This window comes from Physeter macrocephalus, chromosome 8, assembly GCF_002837175.3.
Source record: "Physeter macrocephalus isolate SW-GA chromosome 8, ASM283717v5, whole genome shotgun sequence".
In the NCBI taxonomy this organism is placed as follows: Eukaryota; Metazoa; Chordata; class Mammalia; order Artiodactyla; family Physeteridae; genus Physeter; species Physeter macrocephalus.
Window position 1 is genome coordinate 129,423,339 of NC_041221.1, and position 16,291 is coordinate 129,439,629.

General features: G+C 54.5%; 2 protein-coding genes across 3 annotated transcripts; one reads left to right on the plus strand and one right to left on the minus strand.

Annotated features, from left to right (window-relative positions):
- The first annotated feature begins 641 nt into the window (after nucleotides 1–641).
- On the plus strand, nucleotides 642–2,351 carry SOWAHA (sosondowah ankyrin repeat domain family member A). Its single transcript, XM_007106270.1, has one exon. It carries the CDS (start codon nucleotides 642–644, stop codon nucleotides 2,349–2,351), a length of 1,710 nt encoding a protein of 569 aa, XP_007106332.1.
- A 6,646-nt stretch (nucleotides 2,352–8,997) lies between these two features.
- SHROOM1 (shroom family member 1) lies at nucleotides 8,998–16,271 on the minus strand. Of its 2 annotated transcripts, XM_028493232.1 has the most exons (9): nucleotides 16,190–16,260; nucleotides 13,818–13,973; nucleotides 11,739–12,743; nucleotides 11,592–11,647; nucleotides 11,158–11,367; nucleotides 10,385–10,957; nucleotides 10,157–10,298; nucleotides 9,804–10,076; nucleotides 8,998–9,683 (listed from the first exon to the last, which is right to left on the minus strand). In XM_028493232.1, the coding sequence occupies exons 3-9, from the start codon at nucleotides 12,705–12,707 to the stop codon at nucleotides 9,351–9,353; spliced, it is 2,556 nt and encodes an 851-aa protein (XP_028349033.1). In that variant the 5' UTR covers nucleotides 12,708–12,743; nucleotides 13,818–13,973; nucleotides 16,190–16,260; the 3' UTR covers nucleotides 8,998–9,350. The 2 variants fall into 2 exon arrangements, with proteins under 2 accessions (XP_028349033.1, XP_028349032.1); XM_028493231.2 differs by lacking the exon at nucleotides 13,818–13,973 and having other exon boundaries at nucleotides 16,190–16,271.
- Between the last annotated feature and the right edge of the window lie 20 nt (nucleotides 16,272–16,291).

Genomic DNA, 16,291 nt, shown 5'->3' on the forward strand with positions numbered 1-16,291 from the left:
CAATCAACAATTCAAGAGGTATTGATGGTCTTTAAATGAATTATTGCTTTTAAGCAATCGCCAGGTATTTTGTGGTAGTTAAATATTTCTGAAAGGAATAAAAATCCTTGCCTCGCCTGTCGACCGCGGCATCCCTGGGGAACAGGGAACACACCCACCTAGCAACCCGGAGCCGAGCCTGGCACTGCGCCTTTAATTCCCGAGTTGGGAGGGGCGGTGGAGAATTTCCGCTCCCCCACTCCCACCGCGTCCCTGGTGGCAGCTGTCACCGGTAAGGCGAGCACCGCGCACGGGGGATGGAGCCCAGCGCCCATTGGACAGAATATAAAGGCAGAAACCTACCCCCGAAGACTGGGAGCCCGGCGGGGCGGCGGCGGGGGGCGCGCGCCGCGGCTCCCAGCTCCTTTTTCCAGGAGACTCCCGGGCCCCGCGGCGCAGGCATGACCGAGGTCCAGCTTCAGGGACACGCCCGTTACGCCTCGTTGAAAACCATCAGGTGAGCCTAGCCGAGGCGGACGTGACTCCTGGAACCCCGGCTCCAGTGCGTCCCAGCTGGCGCCGCGACGTCCACCTGCCCAGCAACCGGGAACAGCTGGTCGGTGGGAGGGGGAGGCCCCGGCTCCCCTGCGACCGGACTGACCATGGCGCTGGCCGCGGCCGCGGCCGCTGCGGCCGCCGGGGTGAGCCAGGCGGCAGTGCTGGGCTTTCTGCAGGAGAACGGCGGAAAGGTGCGCAACTCTGAGCTGCTGAGCCGCTTCAAGCCGCTGCTGGATGCCGGCGACCCACGCGGCCGCGCCGCCCGCAGGGACCGTTTCAAGCAGTTTGTCAACGACGTGGCCGTGGTGAAGGAGCTCGACGGCGTCAAATTTGTGGTGCTGAGGAAGAAGCCGCGGCTCCGGGAGGGACCAGAGCCCCTTCCCTCCTGCTTCTCGATCACCCCGGAGGCATCAGCCCCGCCGTCGAAGATCACCTCCGTCTCACAGGGGGAAACCGCTGCTTCGGGGGCTCCATCCTTGGCCTCGGCGCAGAGGGCGGTGGAACCACCTGAGGACCCGGCTCCGCCATCAGAGCCACAGGACACCCCCGGGGATCAGGCCTCTGAGCCCACTCAGCTGACTAAGGGGCTGCTGTTAGTCCCAGCCCGGCAGTCAGGGATGCCCTCGGACCCCCAGATTACAGCCTTTGAGCTGGCCCAGCCCTCCGAGGGACTCTCTGCAGACGTGGCCCCACCGTCCATGGCACCGTCGGAGGCAGCTTTGCCCCATGCAGAACCGCCAGACCCGGAACCTGCGCCTGGGCTGACAAAAGGGCCGCCACCACCCCCTCCGCGCGCGCTGCCGCAAAAACCCTGCATGCTGCCGGTGCGCTGCGTCCCGGGCCCCGCGGCGCTCCGGATCCGGGCGGAGGAACAGGGCCTGCGTCGGCAGCTGTCGGAGGAGCCCAGCCCACGGAGCTCCCCGCTGCTGCTGCGGCGGCTCTCAGTAGAGGAGTCCGGCCTGGGCCTCAGCCTGGGCCCCGGCCGCTCCCCGCACCTGAGGCGCCTGTCGCGCGCCGGCCCTCGTCTGCTGAGCCCGGACACCGAGGAGGTGCCCGCCGCACCGCCGCCGTCCGCCGTCCCCCTGGAGCCGGCCGAACACGAGTGGCTAGTGCGGACTGCCGGGGGCCGTTGGACCCACCAGCTGCACGGGCTGCTGCTGCGCGACCTCGGCCTGGCGACCAAACGCGACTTCATGTCTGGTTTCACGGCCCTGCATTGGGCCGCCAAGAGTGGCGACCTCGAGATGGTGCAGCAGCTGGTGGAGATCGCGCGGCGTGGAGGCGCGCGGGTCGACGTGAACGCGCGCTCACACGGTGGCTACACGCCGCTGCACCTGGCGGCTCTGCATGGCCACGAAGATGCAGCGGTGCTGCTGGTGGTCCGCTTGGGTGCGCAGGTGCACGTGCGTGACCACAGCGGGCGGCGCGCTTACCAGTACCTGCCGTCCGGCGCCTCGTACGCGCTGCGCCGCCTACTTGGCGACCCCGGCCTGCGAAGCTCTACCGAGCCCGATGCGACCGGTGGTGGTAGTGGCAGTTTTGCGGCCCGGCGCCCGGTGCAGGTGGCCGCCACCATCCTCAGTTCCACCACCAGCGCGTTTCTGGGCGTCCTGGCCGACGACCTGATGCTCCAGGATCTGGCTCGAGGCATGAGGAAGTCAGGCTCCTTAAGCAAATTTTTGGGTGCCTCGCCCATGGCTCCTCGTAAAAAGACAAAACCCCGCAGTAGTCTGCAGGTCTTTTCAGAAATCTCCCGTCGACCCACTCCGGGGCCCTTGGCTGGTCTAGTGCCCAGCCTACCCCCAGCAACCTGACGGTTCCTGAGGCTACGGCTTAGTTGCTCTAATCAGGCCTGCCTCTCACAGTCTAAGCCTGCCCAAGGCGGCGGTCCAACACCTTCGACTCCATCTTGTTTCCAACTTTGTCCACTGCAGCCTGTTTTACCCAAGTGGGCCTACGCCTCCAGCTTCTGTCTGAAGCTTTATCTTTCTCCAGAGATGGGATTCAAGATGTCAGTGAGAGTCTCCTGTGAAGAACTACAGAAGTCAGGATTGAACTTGGGAGGAAATTTGAAATTTAGGATCAAAGGTTAAGGGGCAGCAGCTGGTCTGGCCCCTGAATGATTTAACCCGATGCCTCTGCATCTATATACTCCCAAGCCAGAATTAGAGCTTTGTGTGATGATGGATTGTCAGCTTTAAGATATGTAGTGCTTTTGTAATTTGATGCTTTTATCCTGTTTTTAAATTGAAATGAGGTAAAACAACTTTCATAAAAAAACCTTTTGAAAGTATATTTTTCCAAAATGCTCAGACATTTTCAATCTTTTGCTAAATATTTTGGAATTCTATTTAAAAAAAAAGATGATCAAGATCTAAAGGAAATTAGTCCCAACCAACAAAACCCTTGAATGGTTATCTACCTCATTTTAGGCAATCAAGATTCCAGAGAGTCTTGAACACAGAATGTGACCATTGTGAATGTAATTAATTTCAGTTGTACTGAGAATGCTAAATATTAGAAAACAAGTACATCTTGGGTGTAAAAGTGATTTAACAATGAGAGAAAAGAGACACTTTGGCAAATACTTTTCATTTGTGGTTGTCTATATGGTGAAATATAAACGTGTCTTTGGCACTTGTGGCTGGCTACTTTGATATGGCATGAATATTTAATTTTTCAAAGTGTGATTTATTTGTGAATTGAACCATTGTGCCATGTTTCTGAATCTGTGGCTTTCAAATCCGGCTGAGCCTTTCAGTGCAGTAGGTGAACATTCAAAGAAAAAAATGTCATAGCATAACACTAGAAAAATCACTGGTTAAATAGTAACAGATACAATTAAGGAGCAACTATTTTATATGAAAGTTCTGTACAAGCAAAAGGTACGTGATATCCATTTTAAAAAGCCATCTGAAAGCAAACAACTTATTCCAAAATAGCAAATGCAGAATCTCTTTGCTCAGTGACCTTAGAGAGGGGTGGCTTGATTCATCTGTATCTTTGCTCCTATTTGTAATTGAGAAGGTTTTAAGTATTGCCAAGATTTCTCAGGTTCAACACAGTGTAATTAAAATGGCTCTTTTCCCATTTTAAAGATGTGGAATCTATTTGCTCAACCAACCTTTTTATATCATATTGTAATAATGCTCTGCTTTTGCAAATTGGGTTTGCATGTCATTAGTTATACCAAATAGTTTTTGTGGCACAGGGTACTGGGGCTCCCCTCCCATATATGTATCAGTGAGGCCTCTGAAATTATTTAAGGCAGTCTTTCATGGAATGTTTTGATTTAAGCAATGAAATAAAGTCTCCCATTTTGTTCCTGCTTGTGTGATGATGTACTTCCCTTAAACATTCTACAGCACTTGCTACTGTATTTTGCTTTTCTTTTCACTTTTCTCCTCATCCTTCTGCTTCTTTCAAGCATTCTACTATTGAAAGAATTTGGATTTCTCTGCGAAATAAAGGAGTCAACCGAACATGGATATGGTAGCCAAAAACCGTAGGTAAATGTAGGCCCGGATCTGACCTCTTCCACCTTCCTTGCTTGGAACTCTAGCTAAGCTGCATAAATTATTTCAAAATGAAAATTAAAGTCTTCTGCCTCTGCAAAAACAAAAAAAAAAGACAGGAGACAATAATTAAAGCAATCTCAGTAGCTGAAGGTCTAGGACAGGATAAAATATTAGAGATTTTTCATGGTAAAAGAGAGGCTTGACTGAGACGGGTAACAAAGGTCACACACACAGGTATGACCAGCTTTGAGAAAGACAAAATGTAAACCAGCAAAGTAGTAATAACAATAACTAATGTTTATGGCACACTTAAATCAGAGGAGGGTTCTTCAACTGCCAGAAGAATCTTTGTGTTTCAGAAGAATCTTTGTGTGCTGCAAGCCTGCCCAGTGAAGTAAAAACATTTGGCAAGGGTTTAGGATCAATAAGCATAAATTCAGGTGTTAGAAACCACTGCTTTTTCCCTGCAGGCTAAAACTTTCTGAAACTGTAAGTCAGTAGGAAATTACAGTTGATATGCATATGGAAAGTTTTCAAGAACAATATCTAACAGGAGGTACACCTGTGGAAGGATATTTCCAACAACTGACAAAAAAATAGTTGTTCATTGGTTAAGGTAATTTACCTGGTTAAAATGATCACAGGGAAGAGAATCACTCCTCTTAATGGGGGAAGAGTTAATCGCTGATGTAGATGTGTATGAGTCATGTCCAAAGCAAGCTTTTTATTTTTATTTTTATTGTTCGGCTGCACCGGGTCTTTGTTGCTGCGCGTGGGCTTTCTCTAGTTGCAGTGAGCAGGGGCTATTTTTTCATTGCGGTGGCTTCTCTTGTTGAGGAGCACGGGCTCCAGGCGCGCAGGCTTCGGTAGTTGTGGCTCGCGGGCTCTAGGCATGCAGGCTTCTGTAGTTGTGGCGCACGGGCTTAGCTGCTCCGGGGCATGTGGGATCTCCCCCGACCAGGGCTCGAACCCGTGTCCCCTGCATTGGCTGGCGGATTCTTAACCACTGCGCCACCAGGGGAGCCCCCACAGCAAGCTTTTTAATACAATTGTACATTTCCTCTAAGGAGGATGGAAGCTGTTCTTTTTTTAAAAAAAATATTTATTTTGGCTGCACTGGGTCTAAGTTGCAGCACGTGGGATCTTTAGTTGCGGCATGCGGACTCTCAGTTGCAGCCTGCATGTGGGATCTAGCTCCCCGACCAGGGATTGAACCTGGGTCCCCTGCACTGGGATCGTGGAGTCTTACCCACTGGACCACCAGGGAAGTCCCTGGAGGTTGTTCTTGAGCATGTGTTACTTACCTAATGGAGACCAGGGTATGGGTAACACACATATGACCTGTGTTTACTGAGTGCCAGGCACAGTTGTAAACACTTTGCAGGTATTAACTACCACCTTACAAGGTATGCACTGGTAGTATCTTGATTTTTAAAGTGAGGAAACTGAAGCTTAGAGAAACTTTAAGTAACTTGTACAGGCCTCACAGCTAGTTAACTCTCACAGTCAGGATGGCATCCTGTTGCTCTTTTCCATTACAGTGTCCTGTTGCAGAAAAGCAAGGTGGTCTCATCTCAGCTCTTTATTCATTTAGTGATCTTAGGCAAGTCACCCAAGACTCCAAGCTCCATCTCCCTCTCTGTGGAACTGACAGTACATATGCTACAGGCTGTGGGGAGGAAGGAACACAGGGAATGAGAAGGTAAAGTCGTCTGTGAACTGCAACACCATCCTGAAATATTACCAGGAGTGCCGAGTTGGTCCCAAAGCGATATCTGGCTGCATTCCAAAACCAAATATCTCTGATTCGTGACATTGTTCTACATGATCACCATTCTTTTACCATGTTAGTATTTGTATATATAAACAACAACATTGACTCTACTAGGAAAAATGTTTCCCCACAAAAGGAAAATATTGCTTTATTTAAAATATCACAATGCCGTTCTTAATGCACATTCCTCTAGCATCCCCACCCCACAACTTCCAGTCTTAAACAAGCAGTCATTCAGCCTTCTGGACTGAAAGCACCCTTCCACACACGGTTTTAAAGCTGGGCCTACCCAGGACCCATATTTCCCCCCTTTTCTTTGCCTTTTCCTGGAAGAAATTATTTGACCTTTTAAAATGGTTTAATAAATAGACTCTGTCGCTCTCCAGATAGCTTTTTGCCCTGAACCTCTATGGCTGGCGTCACCTTTCCAGAACTGCCACACCTCTGGACTTGAACCTGTGGAGCAGAGATGAACTCAGATATTACTGCAGGAAAGAGGAAATAAGGAAGAGATAGTGAGAGAGGGAGGAGGAGGAGAGAGAGAGAGAGAGAGATGTCTGGACCTCTCCTCAAGAAGGGGAGGAAAAAGTTCTCCTAGTGAGAAGTCAGTGCTGACTTAAGTTTCAAAGACAACAGGTAAACACCCATCATGACTGTCTGTCTAAACTGTAGCTAGGCTGTGACAGTAACGCTACGGGGTCTTTGGGAGGACTGCTTTACAGCATTTCACCTCTTCTCTCTGCGGTCCTCAACCACATTTGACCTAAACGTCCTCATAAGCTTCTGAATTACACGTGACTGAAAAGCAAGGTAATTTGTTCCCGTGAGGATTCCTGAGGTTCACGCCAGCCGCTCGCCGAGGTACGTGGTGTGAGGAGCAGGCTGCTCCAGCCAGACTGCGCGTCGCTTTGGGAACCACGGAACCTTGCTTCCCTACTCTGTTTCCAATTTACAGTCAGAAGGTAAAAAGTGAACTAATTACATCCATATTAGGAACGGCGGGGGGGGGGGGCGGGATGAGGCGAGTAGGAGAGGAGGGAGGCCCCGAGGCTACCAGTTGCCAGGCAACAACCGCGCTCTGCTCAATCGGGGCGGGGCGCTGCAGGCCTCAGGGCTGGGGGCGGGACCAGCAGGCGGCGGGCGGCGGGGCGCAGGCGGCTTGGGGAGGTGCGGACAGAAACCCCAACAGAGACCCAAGCAACCCTCTTTTCCACCGTGGGGAACTACGTAAGGCTCTTTTTGATACTGATCCTCGAGATCAAAACCCCCAGCCTCCCCCTCCCCACTCCTCATTAGCCAACGACTTTCGAACGAAGGCCTAGTGGCAAAGGAAAGGGAGCCAACATTCCCATAACTGGCGGCCCAGGATTTCTTTCCGACAGACACAAAGGCTTAGCCCCAGCCTTCAGGTCCAACAGGGACACTGCTCAGGACAAAGCAACGTCCCTGTGGCTAGCCCAGAGGGCCTGGTAGCTGGGGAGGCTGCGGGTGGTAAAGCGTGGCTAGAAGCTTTCATCATGAGGAAAACAGTGCCCTCTGCTGGCAGTGTCCAGGAGGGTGGAATTCACCGGACTTCTGGTACTGGCCCCCACCCCACCCCTAATCTTAGTCTGTGGTGCCAATATCGAACACCTATGCTGAGCTCATTCTTGCCTTCTGAAGGAATAACGTGGTGTGGAAGGGAGATAAACTGGGGCAGGAAGGAGAGAGGCAAAATGGAAGGACAGGCGCAGGAGTTGTGGCCCTACTTTTGTGGGCTCTCTCGATCTGGTAGAGACAAGCACAGAAGCCTCATATTTCCCCATGGCAAAAACCAGCAAAGAACCAAAGTGCAGTTTAACCAGACAATGGCAGACGCTGCTTCTCATGCCCATCCCGGGCTGGGAGTGTTTTGTCTGAAATACACAATTTCCACTGGCCTAATGGACGACGTTAAGTGTGTTTCTATGTATATCACAATGGGAGAATGCAATGGGGGCTGTACAGGGCAAAAGCCAGAAATAAGTAGATTCCATCCAGAACGCGTCTTGAAGCGAGCTGCCCTGCTAGGCAGAGGATCTTAGAGCGGAGGCCCCGCCCACAGCGTTCAAAGGAGAAAAGCAAAGCATAATGTTAGAATCAGCAGGAGCCCCATATGTTTTTTATAAAAAGGCACAATGTGAGCATTGTTCTGTGCTCAATAGCGCGACTGTTATAACTAATGCTTTTGGTATGAATACGACCATTTAAAATTCCCAACCAGTTGCACTTAGTGACAATATGCATCAGAAAACGAGCCCAGAAGCAGAGATTTCTCACTTTGAGGTCTGTTGGCTTTAGATACACATACACATGCCTATCAATGTGCCCAGCTTCCAAAAATACACTGAACATTTACAAGAACAATGTTCTTGTCCCTCGCCTTAGCAGCTACAAATACTAAGGCAGATTTTCAATGTATATTTGAGAACTGAACATTGATTCTATGTACACAGGACTGACACACAAACAGAGGGGAGTGTGTGTCCTGTTTCATACCACTCTAGCCCTTAACTCCCAACCTTAGCCCATCCCCAAACTGGCATCTCCAGAACACAAGAAAAGCTGCCTCTGCATCTCCTCAGCACCACCCCCACAATAATAGGTCTCCAGGTCCCCCATGACTCACCTTCAGCTCCCATCTCCCCAACTGCCCTCCTTAAGCCTGGGTGACCTAGTGGGGACTCCAAAGGAAAGGCGGATAAATTCAGTTTATCCAATTATCCAACATAATTGGAAGAGGAAGAAAGTTCTTTCTGGGTCTTGGAATGAATGTCCCCAAATGTCCAAGTGTACTTGACATTCATCAGGGTTTTCAGGCAGCAAAGCATCTGAATCCATTTTCCATTTGGGGAAGTTCCCTATCCCTTGAATCTTGAAGGGAGGCAGTCCCCCACTTCCACTATACTACTCATGTCGGGGGCTTGGGTAAAAACCAGCAAAAGAGACCTGGCCTCAGCCAATCAGGCCTAGGCTTTCGTGGTAATAATGCAGTCACCAGAATAGTTAGGGACTACTGGTGACAACATCTGCTTGGCCCCTCCAGTTTTCAAGCCTGTTTCTTCAGTCTTTCTAGGGATCCCCAGGCCTGAATGATGTCCTCCAACAAATCTCTCTTCTGCTCTAGTCTGGCAGGTGTCTGTAGTTTGCAAACAAGATCCCTCCTCCAAGCCAGGCTCCAGGTGATACGCACACTTCACATCAATTTTTTATTGAGAGGGAAAAAAATGGCCCTTTTGCATCTTAAGCTGGAGTGCTCCTCTCCCTCCAACCAACACTGACCGAAAAGGCGGAATACTGCAGACTTTAAAATTCATAAGTTAATTACCAAATAATCCGCAAGACTTGGGTAAGGCCACATGAGAACACTCGGAAAAAGTACCCCAGGAAGGCCGGGCCTTGGGTCTTCCCCACCCCAAGGGAAAAGCACCGAATAAACCAGCGTCATCCCACTCACGTGGGTGAGAGGCTGGGGCAATGCTCCTCACCCCCACCCCCTGTAACTAGATGAGGGGAGGGGGGAAGGGCGGTTTATCCGGAGGACGGGTGGCCGGGGGCCAGGCCGGCCTGGGAGTCGCAGGACGACGGTCAAGGTCGGTCCTGACTGTGTCCAGTTGGTCCTGAAGTAGGCGGACACGCTCGTCCGCGCTGCGCTGCTGGGCCAGGACAACGGCCTTGCCGACCAAAAGGGCGCGATAGGCGCGCAGCTCGTCGGCGGGCAGTGCGCGCGCCAGCACCTCGCGCAGGGCCCGCTCGCGCCGCGCCACATGCTGCTTCAACTCCTTGGCGTCTTCCTGCTGCCGCTGCAGGAGCCCCAGTCGCTGCAGCAGAGAGGCCTGGAGTCGCGGGGCGAGGGCGCCGTGAGCGGGGCGAGGGTGCCGCCGCTCCCGGGAGGCTTCCAGCCGGAGGCCGCAGGCCCCTCACCGCCCCTCCCTCCCCCAGCCCAAACCCGTTACCTGCTCGTCAGGGTCGCCGTCTGCCCCCGCCCGGGCCAGGGCGCGGTGCACGCGGTCCAGGCGACTGCCCAGCAGCAGCAGGAGGCCAAGCACGCGCTCTAGGTCGGCCATGAACCGGCTGAACCGCTCGAGCTCCTGGGGTGCACAGGCCTGGCCGACCGCGGCCTCCAGGGCAGCCCCGCGCCTGGCCCAAGCCTGGGCCGCTCCCTGCAGCTGCTCCCGCTCGGCCTGAAGCTCCCTTAGTGTCTTTTGGAGGAGGTCCGCCAGCTCCACCTGCAGGGAGGGCGTGGGTACTTAAGTCTGGGGGCAGGGCCCTGACTTAGCCCAGCCTCTAATAGCCCCTCCACACTCACTTTCTTGGCTTGGATGCTGTTATTTGGCTCGGGGAGACCCGGGCCGCATGGCTCGTCAGGCACAGCGTGGGTGGTAAGGTTTTCAGGGCTTGTCTCCTCCTGAGAAGCTGGCAGGCGCTGGGTGGAGTTAAGTAGGTAAGAGCTGGGGACAAAACCAGAGTTCCTTGGGTCGTCCTGCCCCAGGCTGCAGGGCCTTAGAATCCCGAGTCCCTGGTACCCCTCACTCACCCTGACTCGGAAGTACCAGATGCTTCCTCTCCAGCCTCTCCACAGGCTGGCCTCATTGCAGCCCAGACCTCGGCTAAAGGAATCAGCCCATCCAGCAGGCCCAGGGATGGCTCTGGGCTGGGATAGGAGGTGAGAGTGTCACTCAGAGAGGGATCCAATCTGGCCAGCTCCTGAACCAGCTCCTCAAGGCGTGGACTGGGCCATGTTGACCTGGAACCAGTCTGGCCAGTGCCCCAATCCAGGGCAGTGTGGTCAGAAGGCCCTGCGGTATCATTGCCTGGAGGTCTTAGGGCATCACCTGGGAGAGGTTTGAGGGGGTCAGTCTCTGCAGCTGTGGGGGGATCAGTGGTCAGCAGTCCAGTGGGGTCCAAGCTTGCAATGTCACCATTTGCAGTCCCAGGGGGACTACAGCATGTAGGCCTGGAGACACTCACAGAACCGTTTACCCCCTGCCAACAGTCATCCGCCCCTGCAGTCTCTGGGTGCTCATGGAGGGGCTGCTCTGAGGGGATTATAGCCTGGTCAGCCCTCTGACCCAAGCCAGCTCCGTACTGCTGGTCAGAGGCATGGACACTGGAAGTGGAAGAGACACTAAATCAGAAAAAGCTCTAGCCAAAGATAAATGGTGGCCTCCAAGGGCCATCCACCTCCCCCACCTCACCACCCTGGCTCCCAGCCACCAGCCAGGAGAGGGTTCCCTGCCTCTCCAGCATTTTGTAGATGTGTGTAGGAAGGGGGTATCTCACTCTGCTTGAAAGCCTGAGGGAATTCACCTGTTTGGGAGCCCCAGGGGAGCATGGGAGTCTGCAGGTGATCTCATTCTGACCAGTGGGGCTTCTTCCAGGAAAACTTCATCATCAGGAAGGGATGGGAGCCGGGCAGACACAATGCAGTTCTCTGAGGCCCTCTGCTCACAGTCAGAGGGACTGCTCTGGGTGCCCTCTGCAGAACACACCACTGCAACTTCCTTCTGAGTCAGGAACCTGGAAGCAGGGACCCCACACTGACCACAGGGACTAGGAAGGAAGATTCTGGTTCTGCACCAGAGAGACAGTAGGGTGTTGGGGGTGGGATTAGGGGATGTGGTTTGCAAAAGACAGAAGGCTCAAACTGAGGGTGAGTGGGAGGCCCTCTTCTTTCTTGAGCAAGAGCTATGAAAGCTGCCTCCCCCCAGCTTTCAGTCCCCAGAGTGGACCATGTCTCTCACCTAGAAAGTTTGGTCTGAAACAACGGTCTGGGGGTTTCTGCTCCTTGGGGAACAGCCTGGAAAGGCAAGCAGTTGGATGAAATGTTGCTCAAGTTTTCAATCTTCTGGATACCCCCAAGCCAAGCTTGCAGCCCCTATCTTCCATACCTGGGCAATGGGCATGACCCCTCCTGGACTTCCCCAGGGGGACAAGACTTCCCCCGAAGCGCTCCGACTCCGACCGGCAGGCCTATAGGCATTGCTGAGCCTCAAGGACCGGGGTTTCGGGTCCTCTATGCTTCGGGGCTGGGTCGCAGGCAGCCATCTGATCTGCTGACCTTCGAACTCTGCCAGCGTCCGCTGCTGCCATTCCCGGGGCTCCGGCCTGGCGAGGCCAGAGCTGGAGCAGGCCTCCCCCGAGCATTCCCCCGCCAACCCACCGCCCCGACCCACGCGATCCAGCTTTCCCGGCTCTGAGAAGCACCACTTCCGCTGCTGGTTGGCGAGGCGTCCCCTGCCGGCGGTTCCCGGCGCGGGAGCCCCGGGGCGCGCCGGCTCCGCTTGCCCGCCGGGGTGGCTGAGCAAGGTGGAGCGCGGGTGCGCGGCGGAGGGCCGCGCGGGGGCCGCGGGCCGCAGGCGGGCGGGCAGGCTCATGCGGAGCTCCTTGCGCTGGAAGGACGTCTCCCGGAGCACTCGCCGCTGCGCGCCCTGCAGCCGCTGGCGGTAGGCGGCCCGCGACGCGGGCGGACTGGGCGGCTCGGCTGCCCGCGCCGCGGCCTCCGCCTCGGCCGCCAGCGCGTACAGCAGCGGGGTGGTCTGGCGGCTGAGCGGCCCCGGGGTCCCCCGGATCTCGGGGGGACGAGGCCCACTGCGTGCGGCGGCCGCGGGCCGGGGCTGCGGGGAGGTACGAAGCCCGGCGTTGGGGGCCGGGCCGCCCCACACCACGCGCACGTAGTCCCAGTCCAGGTAGGGAAGTTGGTGGGTCGCCGGCGACGGCGTGCGTGGCTCAGGGCCGCCGGAGGCGGCGGAGAAAGAGCTGTAGGCCGAGTCGACGCGCGCGGACAGCCGCCTTAGGTCCAGGCTGCGAGTGGACGAGGCCGGCGAGGCGCAGTCGCCTCCAGGACCCAGAGCCTCCATGGCTACGCGGGCGGAGGCTGGCCAGCTCTGTGGGGCCTGGAAAAGCATAGACGGGGTGGTGGGTGAGGCGCTCCGGGTTAGAGTTAGGACAACCTTCTGGCACCTCCAACACGGACATGCTTACACATCCCCTTCCTAGTCTCAAGACCCTTATTAGCGCTGGCACCCCCCACCCCTCCCTAGTCTGGAACGGCAAGGGCAGTAGGACCAGGGGAACAACTCTGGAGATTGAGGGCCTTAGCTCAGGGGAAGGAACTGGCGACTAGCGCATCCCCCGCTGGGGCTCTTCTGGCCCGCAGCCCCGGCCTCTACCCTGGCACCTCCTGGAGCTCTGAGAATGTGCCCATGTTCCTGCCCTCCCCAACCCTGTCCCACCCTGGCTGCTTCCTGGCTGCTTTGTTAGCTTCTCCGTGTGATCTTTCCCTGATAAACAATGGTCAAGAACGATCTGAGATCACAGGGGAGACAAGAAAGGAGGGGGAAAGACCCAGGTCAGGTGGCAGGGGCAGCTTCACAGCCTTCCTCCCTCCCTCTGGGCCAGTTATGTTCCAGGTGCTTTGAATAAATATTTATCTTGAACCGCACAACTGCTGTCTGCATTTTACAGATGAGGACACTGAAGTTCTGAAGGGGGAATGATTTGCCCAGAGGCACACAGCTGGTAAGAGGCAGAGAGCCCTGCCTGGAATCTGGGCCTGCCTCCAAGCTTACTGCAGCCAGAATCAATTTCCTAGAAGCAAACCCTGCTGAAAGCCAGTTCACCTCCAGCCCCCAGGGGCCTGAGCCTCCAACAAAGCCCAGCCTCCACTATGGGAAACAATCGCCCCCACCCCTTCAAAATACTGGCAGATTCCAGCATAATATGGCCCCTGCTTGGGAGCCTCTCTGCCTTTTGTCTAGGAATGACAGGCTCACCCCCTCTTTGTCCTGCCACTCTTGCTCCTCCTATAGGGCTCAGCTTAGAGGTCTCCTGACCCTCTGGAATCCCTACAGTGTCCTGAGCTTCCTGCATCACAGCACTCATCGCCCTGCATTGTGATTGTTGGCTTGCTTTGATTCCCTCTCCCCATTCCCACCCCTGAGCTTCCTGAGGACAGGCCCTGCACTTACTCATCTCTGTACCCTCGGTGCCTGGCACGTAGTCGATGTTAAGTATTTGTTGAATGACAAGGAAAGGAGCAGCCTTTCAGGGAGTAGATGGGGATGGCTTTGGTGGAGAAGGTTGAGGTCTTCTTTGCTTCTACCCACTTTTCTCTCCCTATTAGTCTTTTTGAGAAAGGGGACAGAATGGGTGAGGCAGTTGCCACCCATGGACACTGACCAGGTTACTCAGGTTATTAGGAACCAAAAGAGCAGGCAAGCACAGCTTGGAACAGGAATGGCCAGAAATCAATACTTCCCCAGTGGCAGGAGGGGGAGCAAGGGGAGGAGCTAGGTGGGTGTGCCTGGGTCAGGGGTGAAAGCAGCTTTGAGTCTTGGGAACTGAGGGCTCCCTATGGGCTATAGGGACTTTGGGGGTGGGGTGGGGGGTGGGCTTGCCTTTCCTGAGCTGCTTGGTTGGGATTGCAGAGGAGGGTGGCCCACAGTTGGGTGGAAACTGAAAAACAGATTTATGTGAGCCTCTAGACACTTTTTGGAGCTCAGGATCACCCTCTACCCCATTCCCTGAGACCCCAGATGCTACAGATTGCTAGATAGGGCAGGTAGGGAGGTTAGTGGTGGGAGGATATGATGTTTCCTAAAAGGGCAAAGCGGTACCTCCAACATTCACAGGAGGGGATCTCAGCTGACCTGGTACCAGAACATCTTGACATCACCCACCTGGAGGCATCTTTGTGCCCACTAAGGTCAGCCCTGCAGGTTGGTCTTCACTCAGGCTTGGGGACCATTTTTGCAAAGTAGTTTATACTCCCTGAACTTCAGAAAGACAAGAAGCTACTCTGAGTAGCAGCCCCTGGGAGGACAGTCACCTCCTCCTGGTAACCCCCCCTAGCCACCCAGACAATAGCTCTCTCTCTTCCTATCCTTCTGAGCCCAGCTTGGGAGCACTGTTTACCCTGGCTTATGCCACCCATTCTTGACTTTCACTGCACCTATAGGCATGGGTAACTGTTCTAATACAAAGATGTTTCCTCAAAAAAGGCCTTGACAATTCTATCTTATTTGTGAGTTACTGACTGATAAAGGATTCCGAGTTCACCAAATAAAAACAGCTCAAATGGACAACTAGAATGTGTGTGCATTTTCTTATTGACCTTAACTTGTCTCGAGGATGCTTTTGTAGTTGCAACCCAAGCACCTGATACCCATGCAGGATGCTCACACTGTGCCCTTTGTAGAACCTGTTATGCCAGAAGGGTCCAGCTCCTTTAGTGTGTTTTGGGGCCTCAGCCCAAAGAGCAAAGAGTTTTCACACTTGTCTGGCTGCAGGAAGCCTCTTGCAGTTCAGCCAGTCCTTGTGGCTGGGAGTAGCCACACCCCAGGAGCCCTAGCATCAGCATTAGTGTCAACTGTGGGCTGGGCTGCAGAGCCAGTGCCTGCATTGAATATAAGTCCAGAGGCTAGAACTCAAAGAACCTTTTGCCAAGCCCCGTCAGAGCAGGGGGAGCAGCATGGAATCCCTGCTAGAAAACCACCAGATTGGTGTCATGCGGTATTGGGGTCATTTGCGATAAACTTATCACCTGAATCAAAGAGCAAGAGAGGAAAAGGAGACAAGGATGACTTCCGTGTTCAGAGCTAGGGGCTGGGGAGGTGGAGGTGCTGGTCCCAGGAATGAGGAAGCTGAGACGGGGACTAGCCAAGGGATCCAGTACTGAGTCTGGGGCCTGTGGGCTTTGCAGTGTTTGTGGCAAGTCTGGCAAGCAGGTGGTAAGTTGAGATCTGTGTCTCGACCTCAGGAGAGAGGTTGGACCAGGCAGGAAAGCAGACCCAGGTTTTTAATTAGAGGTTCTTGGGGAAATCCACGAAGACAGCTTCCAGTGGGTAAAATCACACAAAGGCAACGGAAGCAGATCCAGGTAAGATGACCAGAAAGGCAGACAACCTCAAATGATCAACAATGATCAGGAATTAAATCATATCTTTCCCAAAGGCCACCTCACGTCTGACCTCTCATGGAGAGGTTGTCCAGGCCACCCCACCTGGATGGTCCGGCAGGGAGACTGCCGCGCTGCCTGCACGGCAGTCTCCCTGACGGACTGAGTTTCTAGGTCCTGGGCCGTGTCTTGAATTCCACCACTCCAGACCAGGTCTAGAAGGGCAGGCATTTTGGTAAGTTCCGTGGCTCTCCCAGTTCCCTCCGGCACCCCATTCTCCCGGCGTGTCAACACCACAGCTCACGTCGCGAAGCGTCTGCTCTCAGCTCTCTCCCGCCCACACATAGAGTCTCCGTAGACTCTAGCTCTGTGCCACGGTCAGGAAACGCGGGACGCTGGCGGCGCTTGGGGAGAGGAAGCCGCGGTCGAAATCGTACTACATACCTGGGGCTTCAAGCTGAGTCGAGGCGCTCCAGGGAGGAAAGAGGCGCAGGCCTGGCGGCCACAGGGGGCGACAAAGTCACGCGGTGCTGCTGTTGAGCGAGG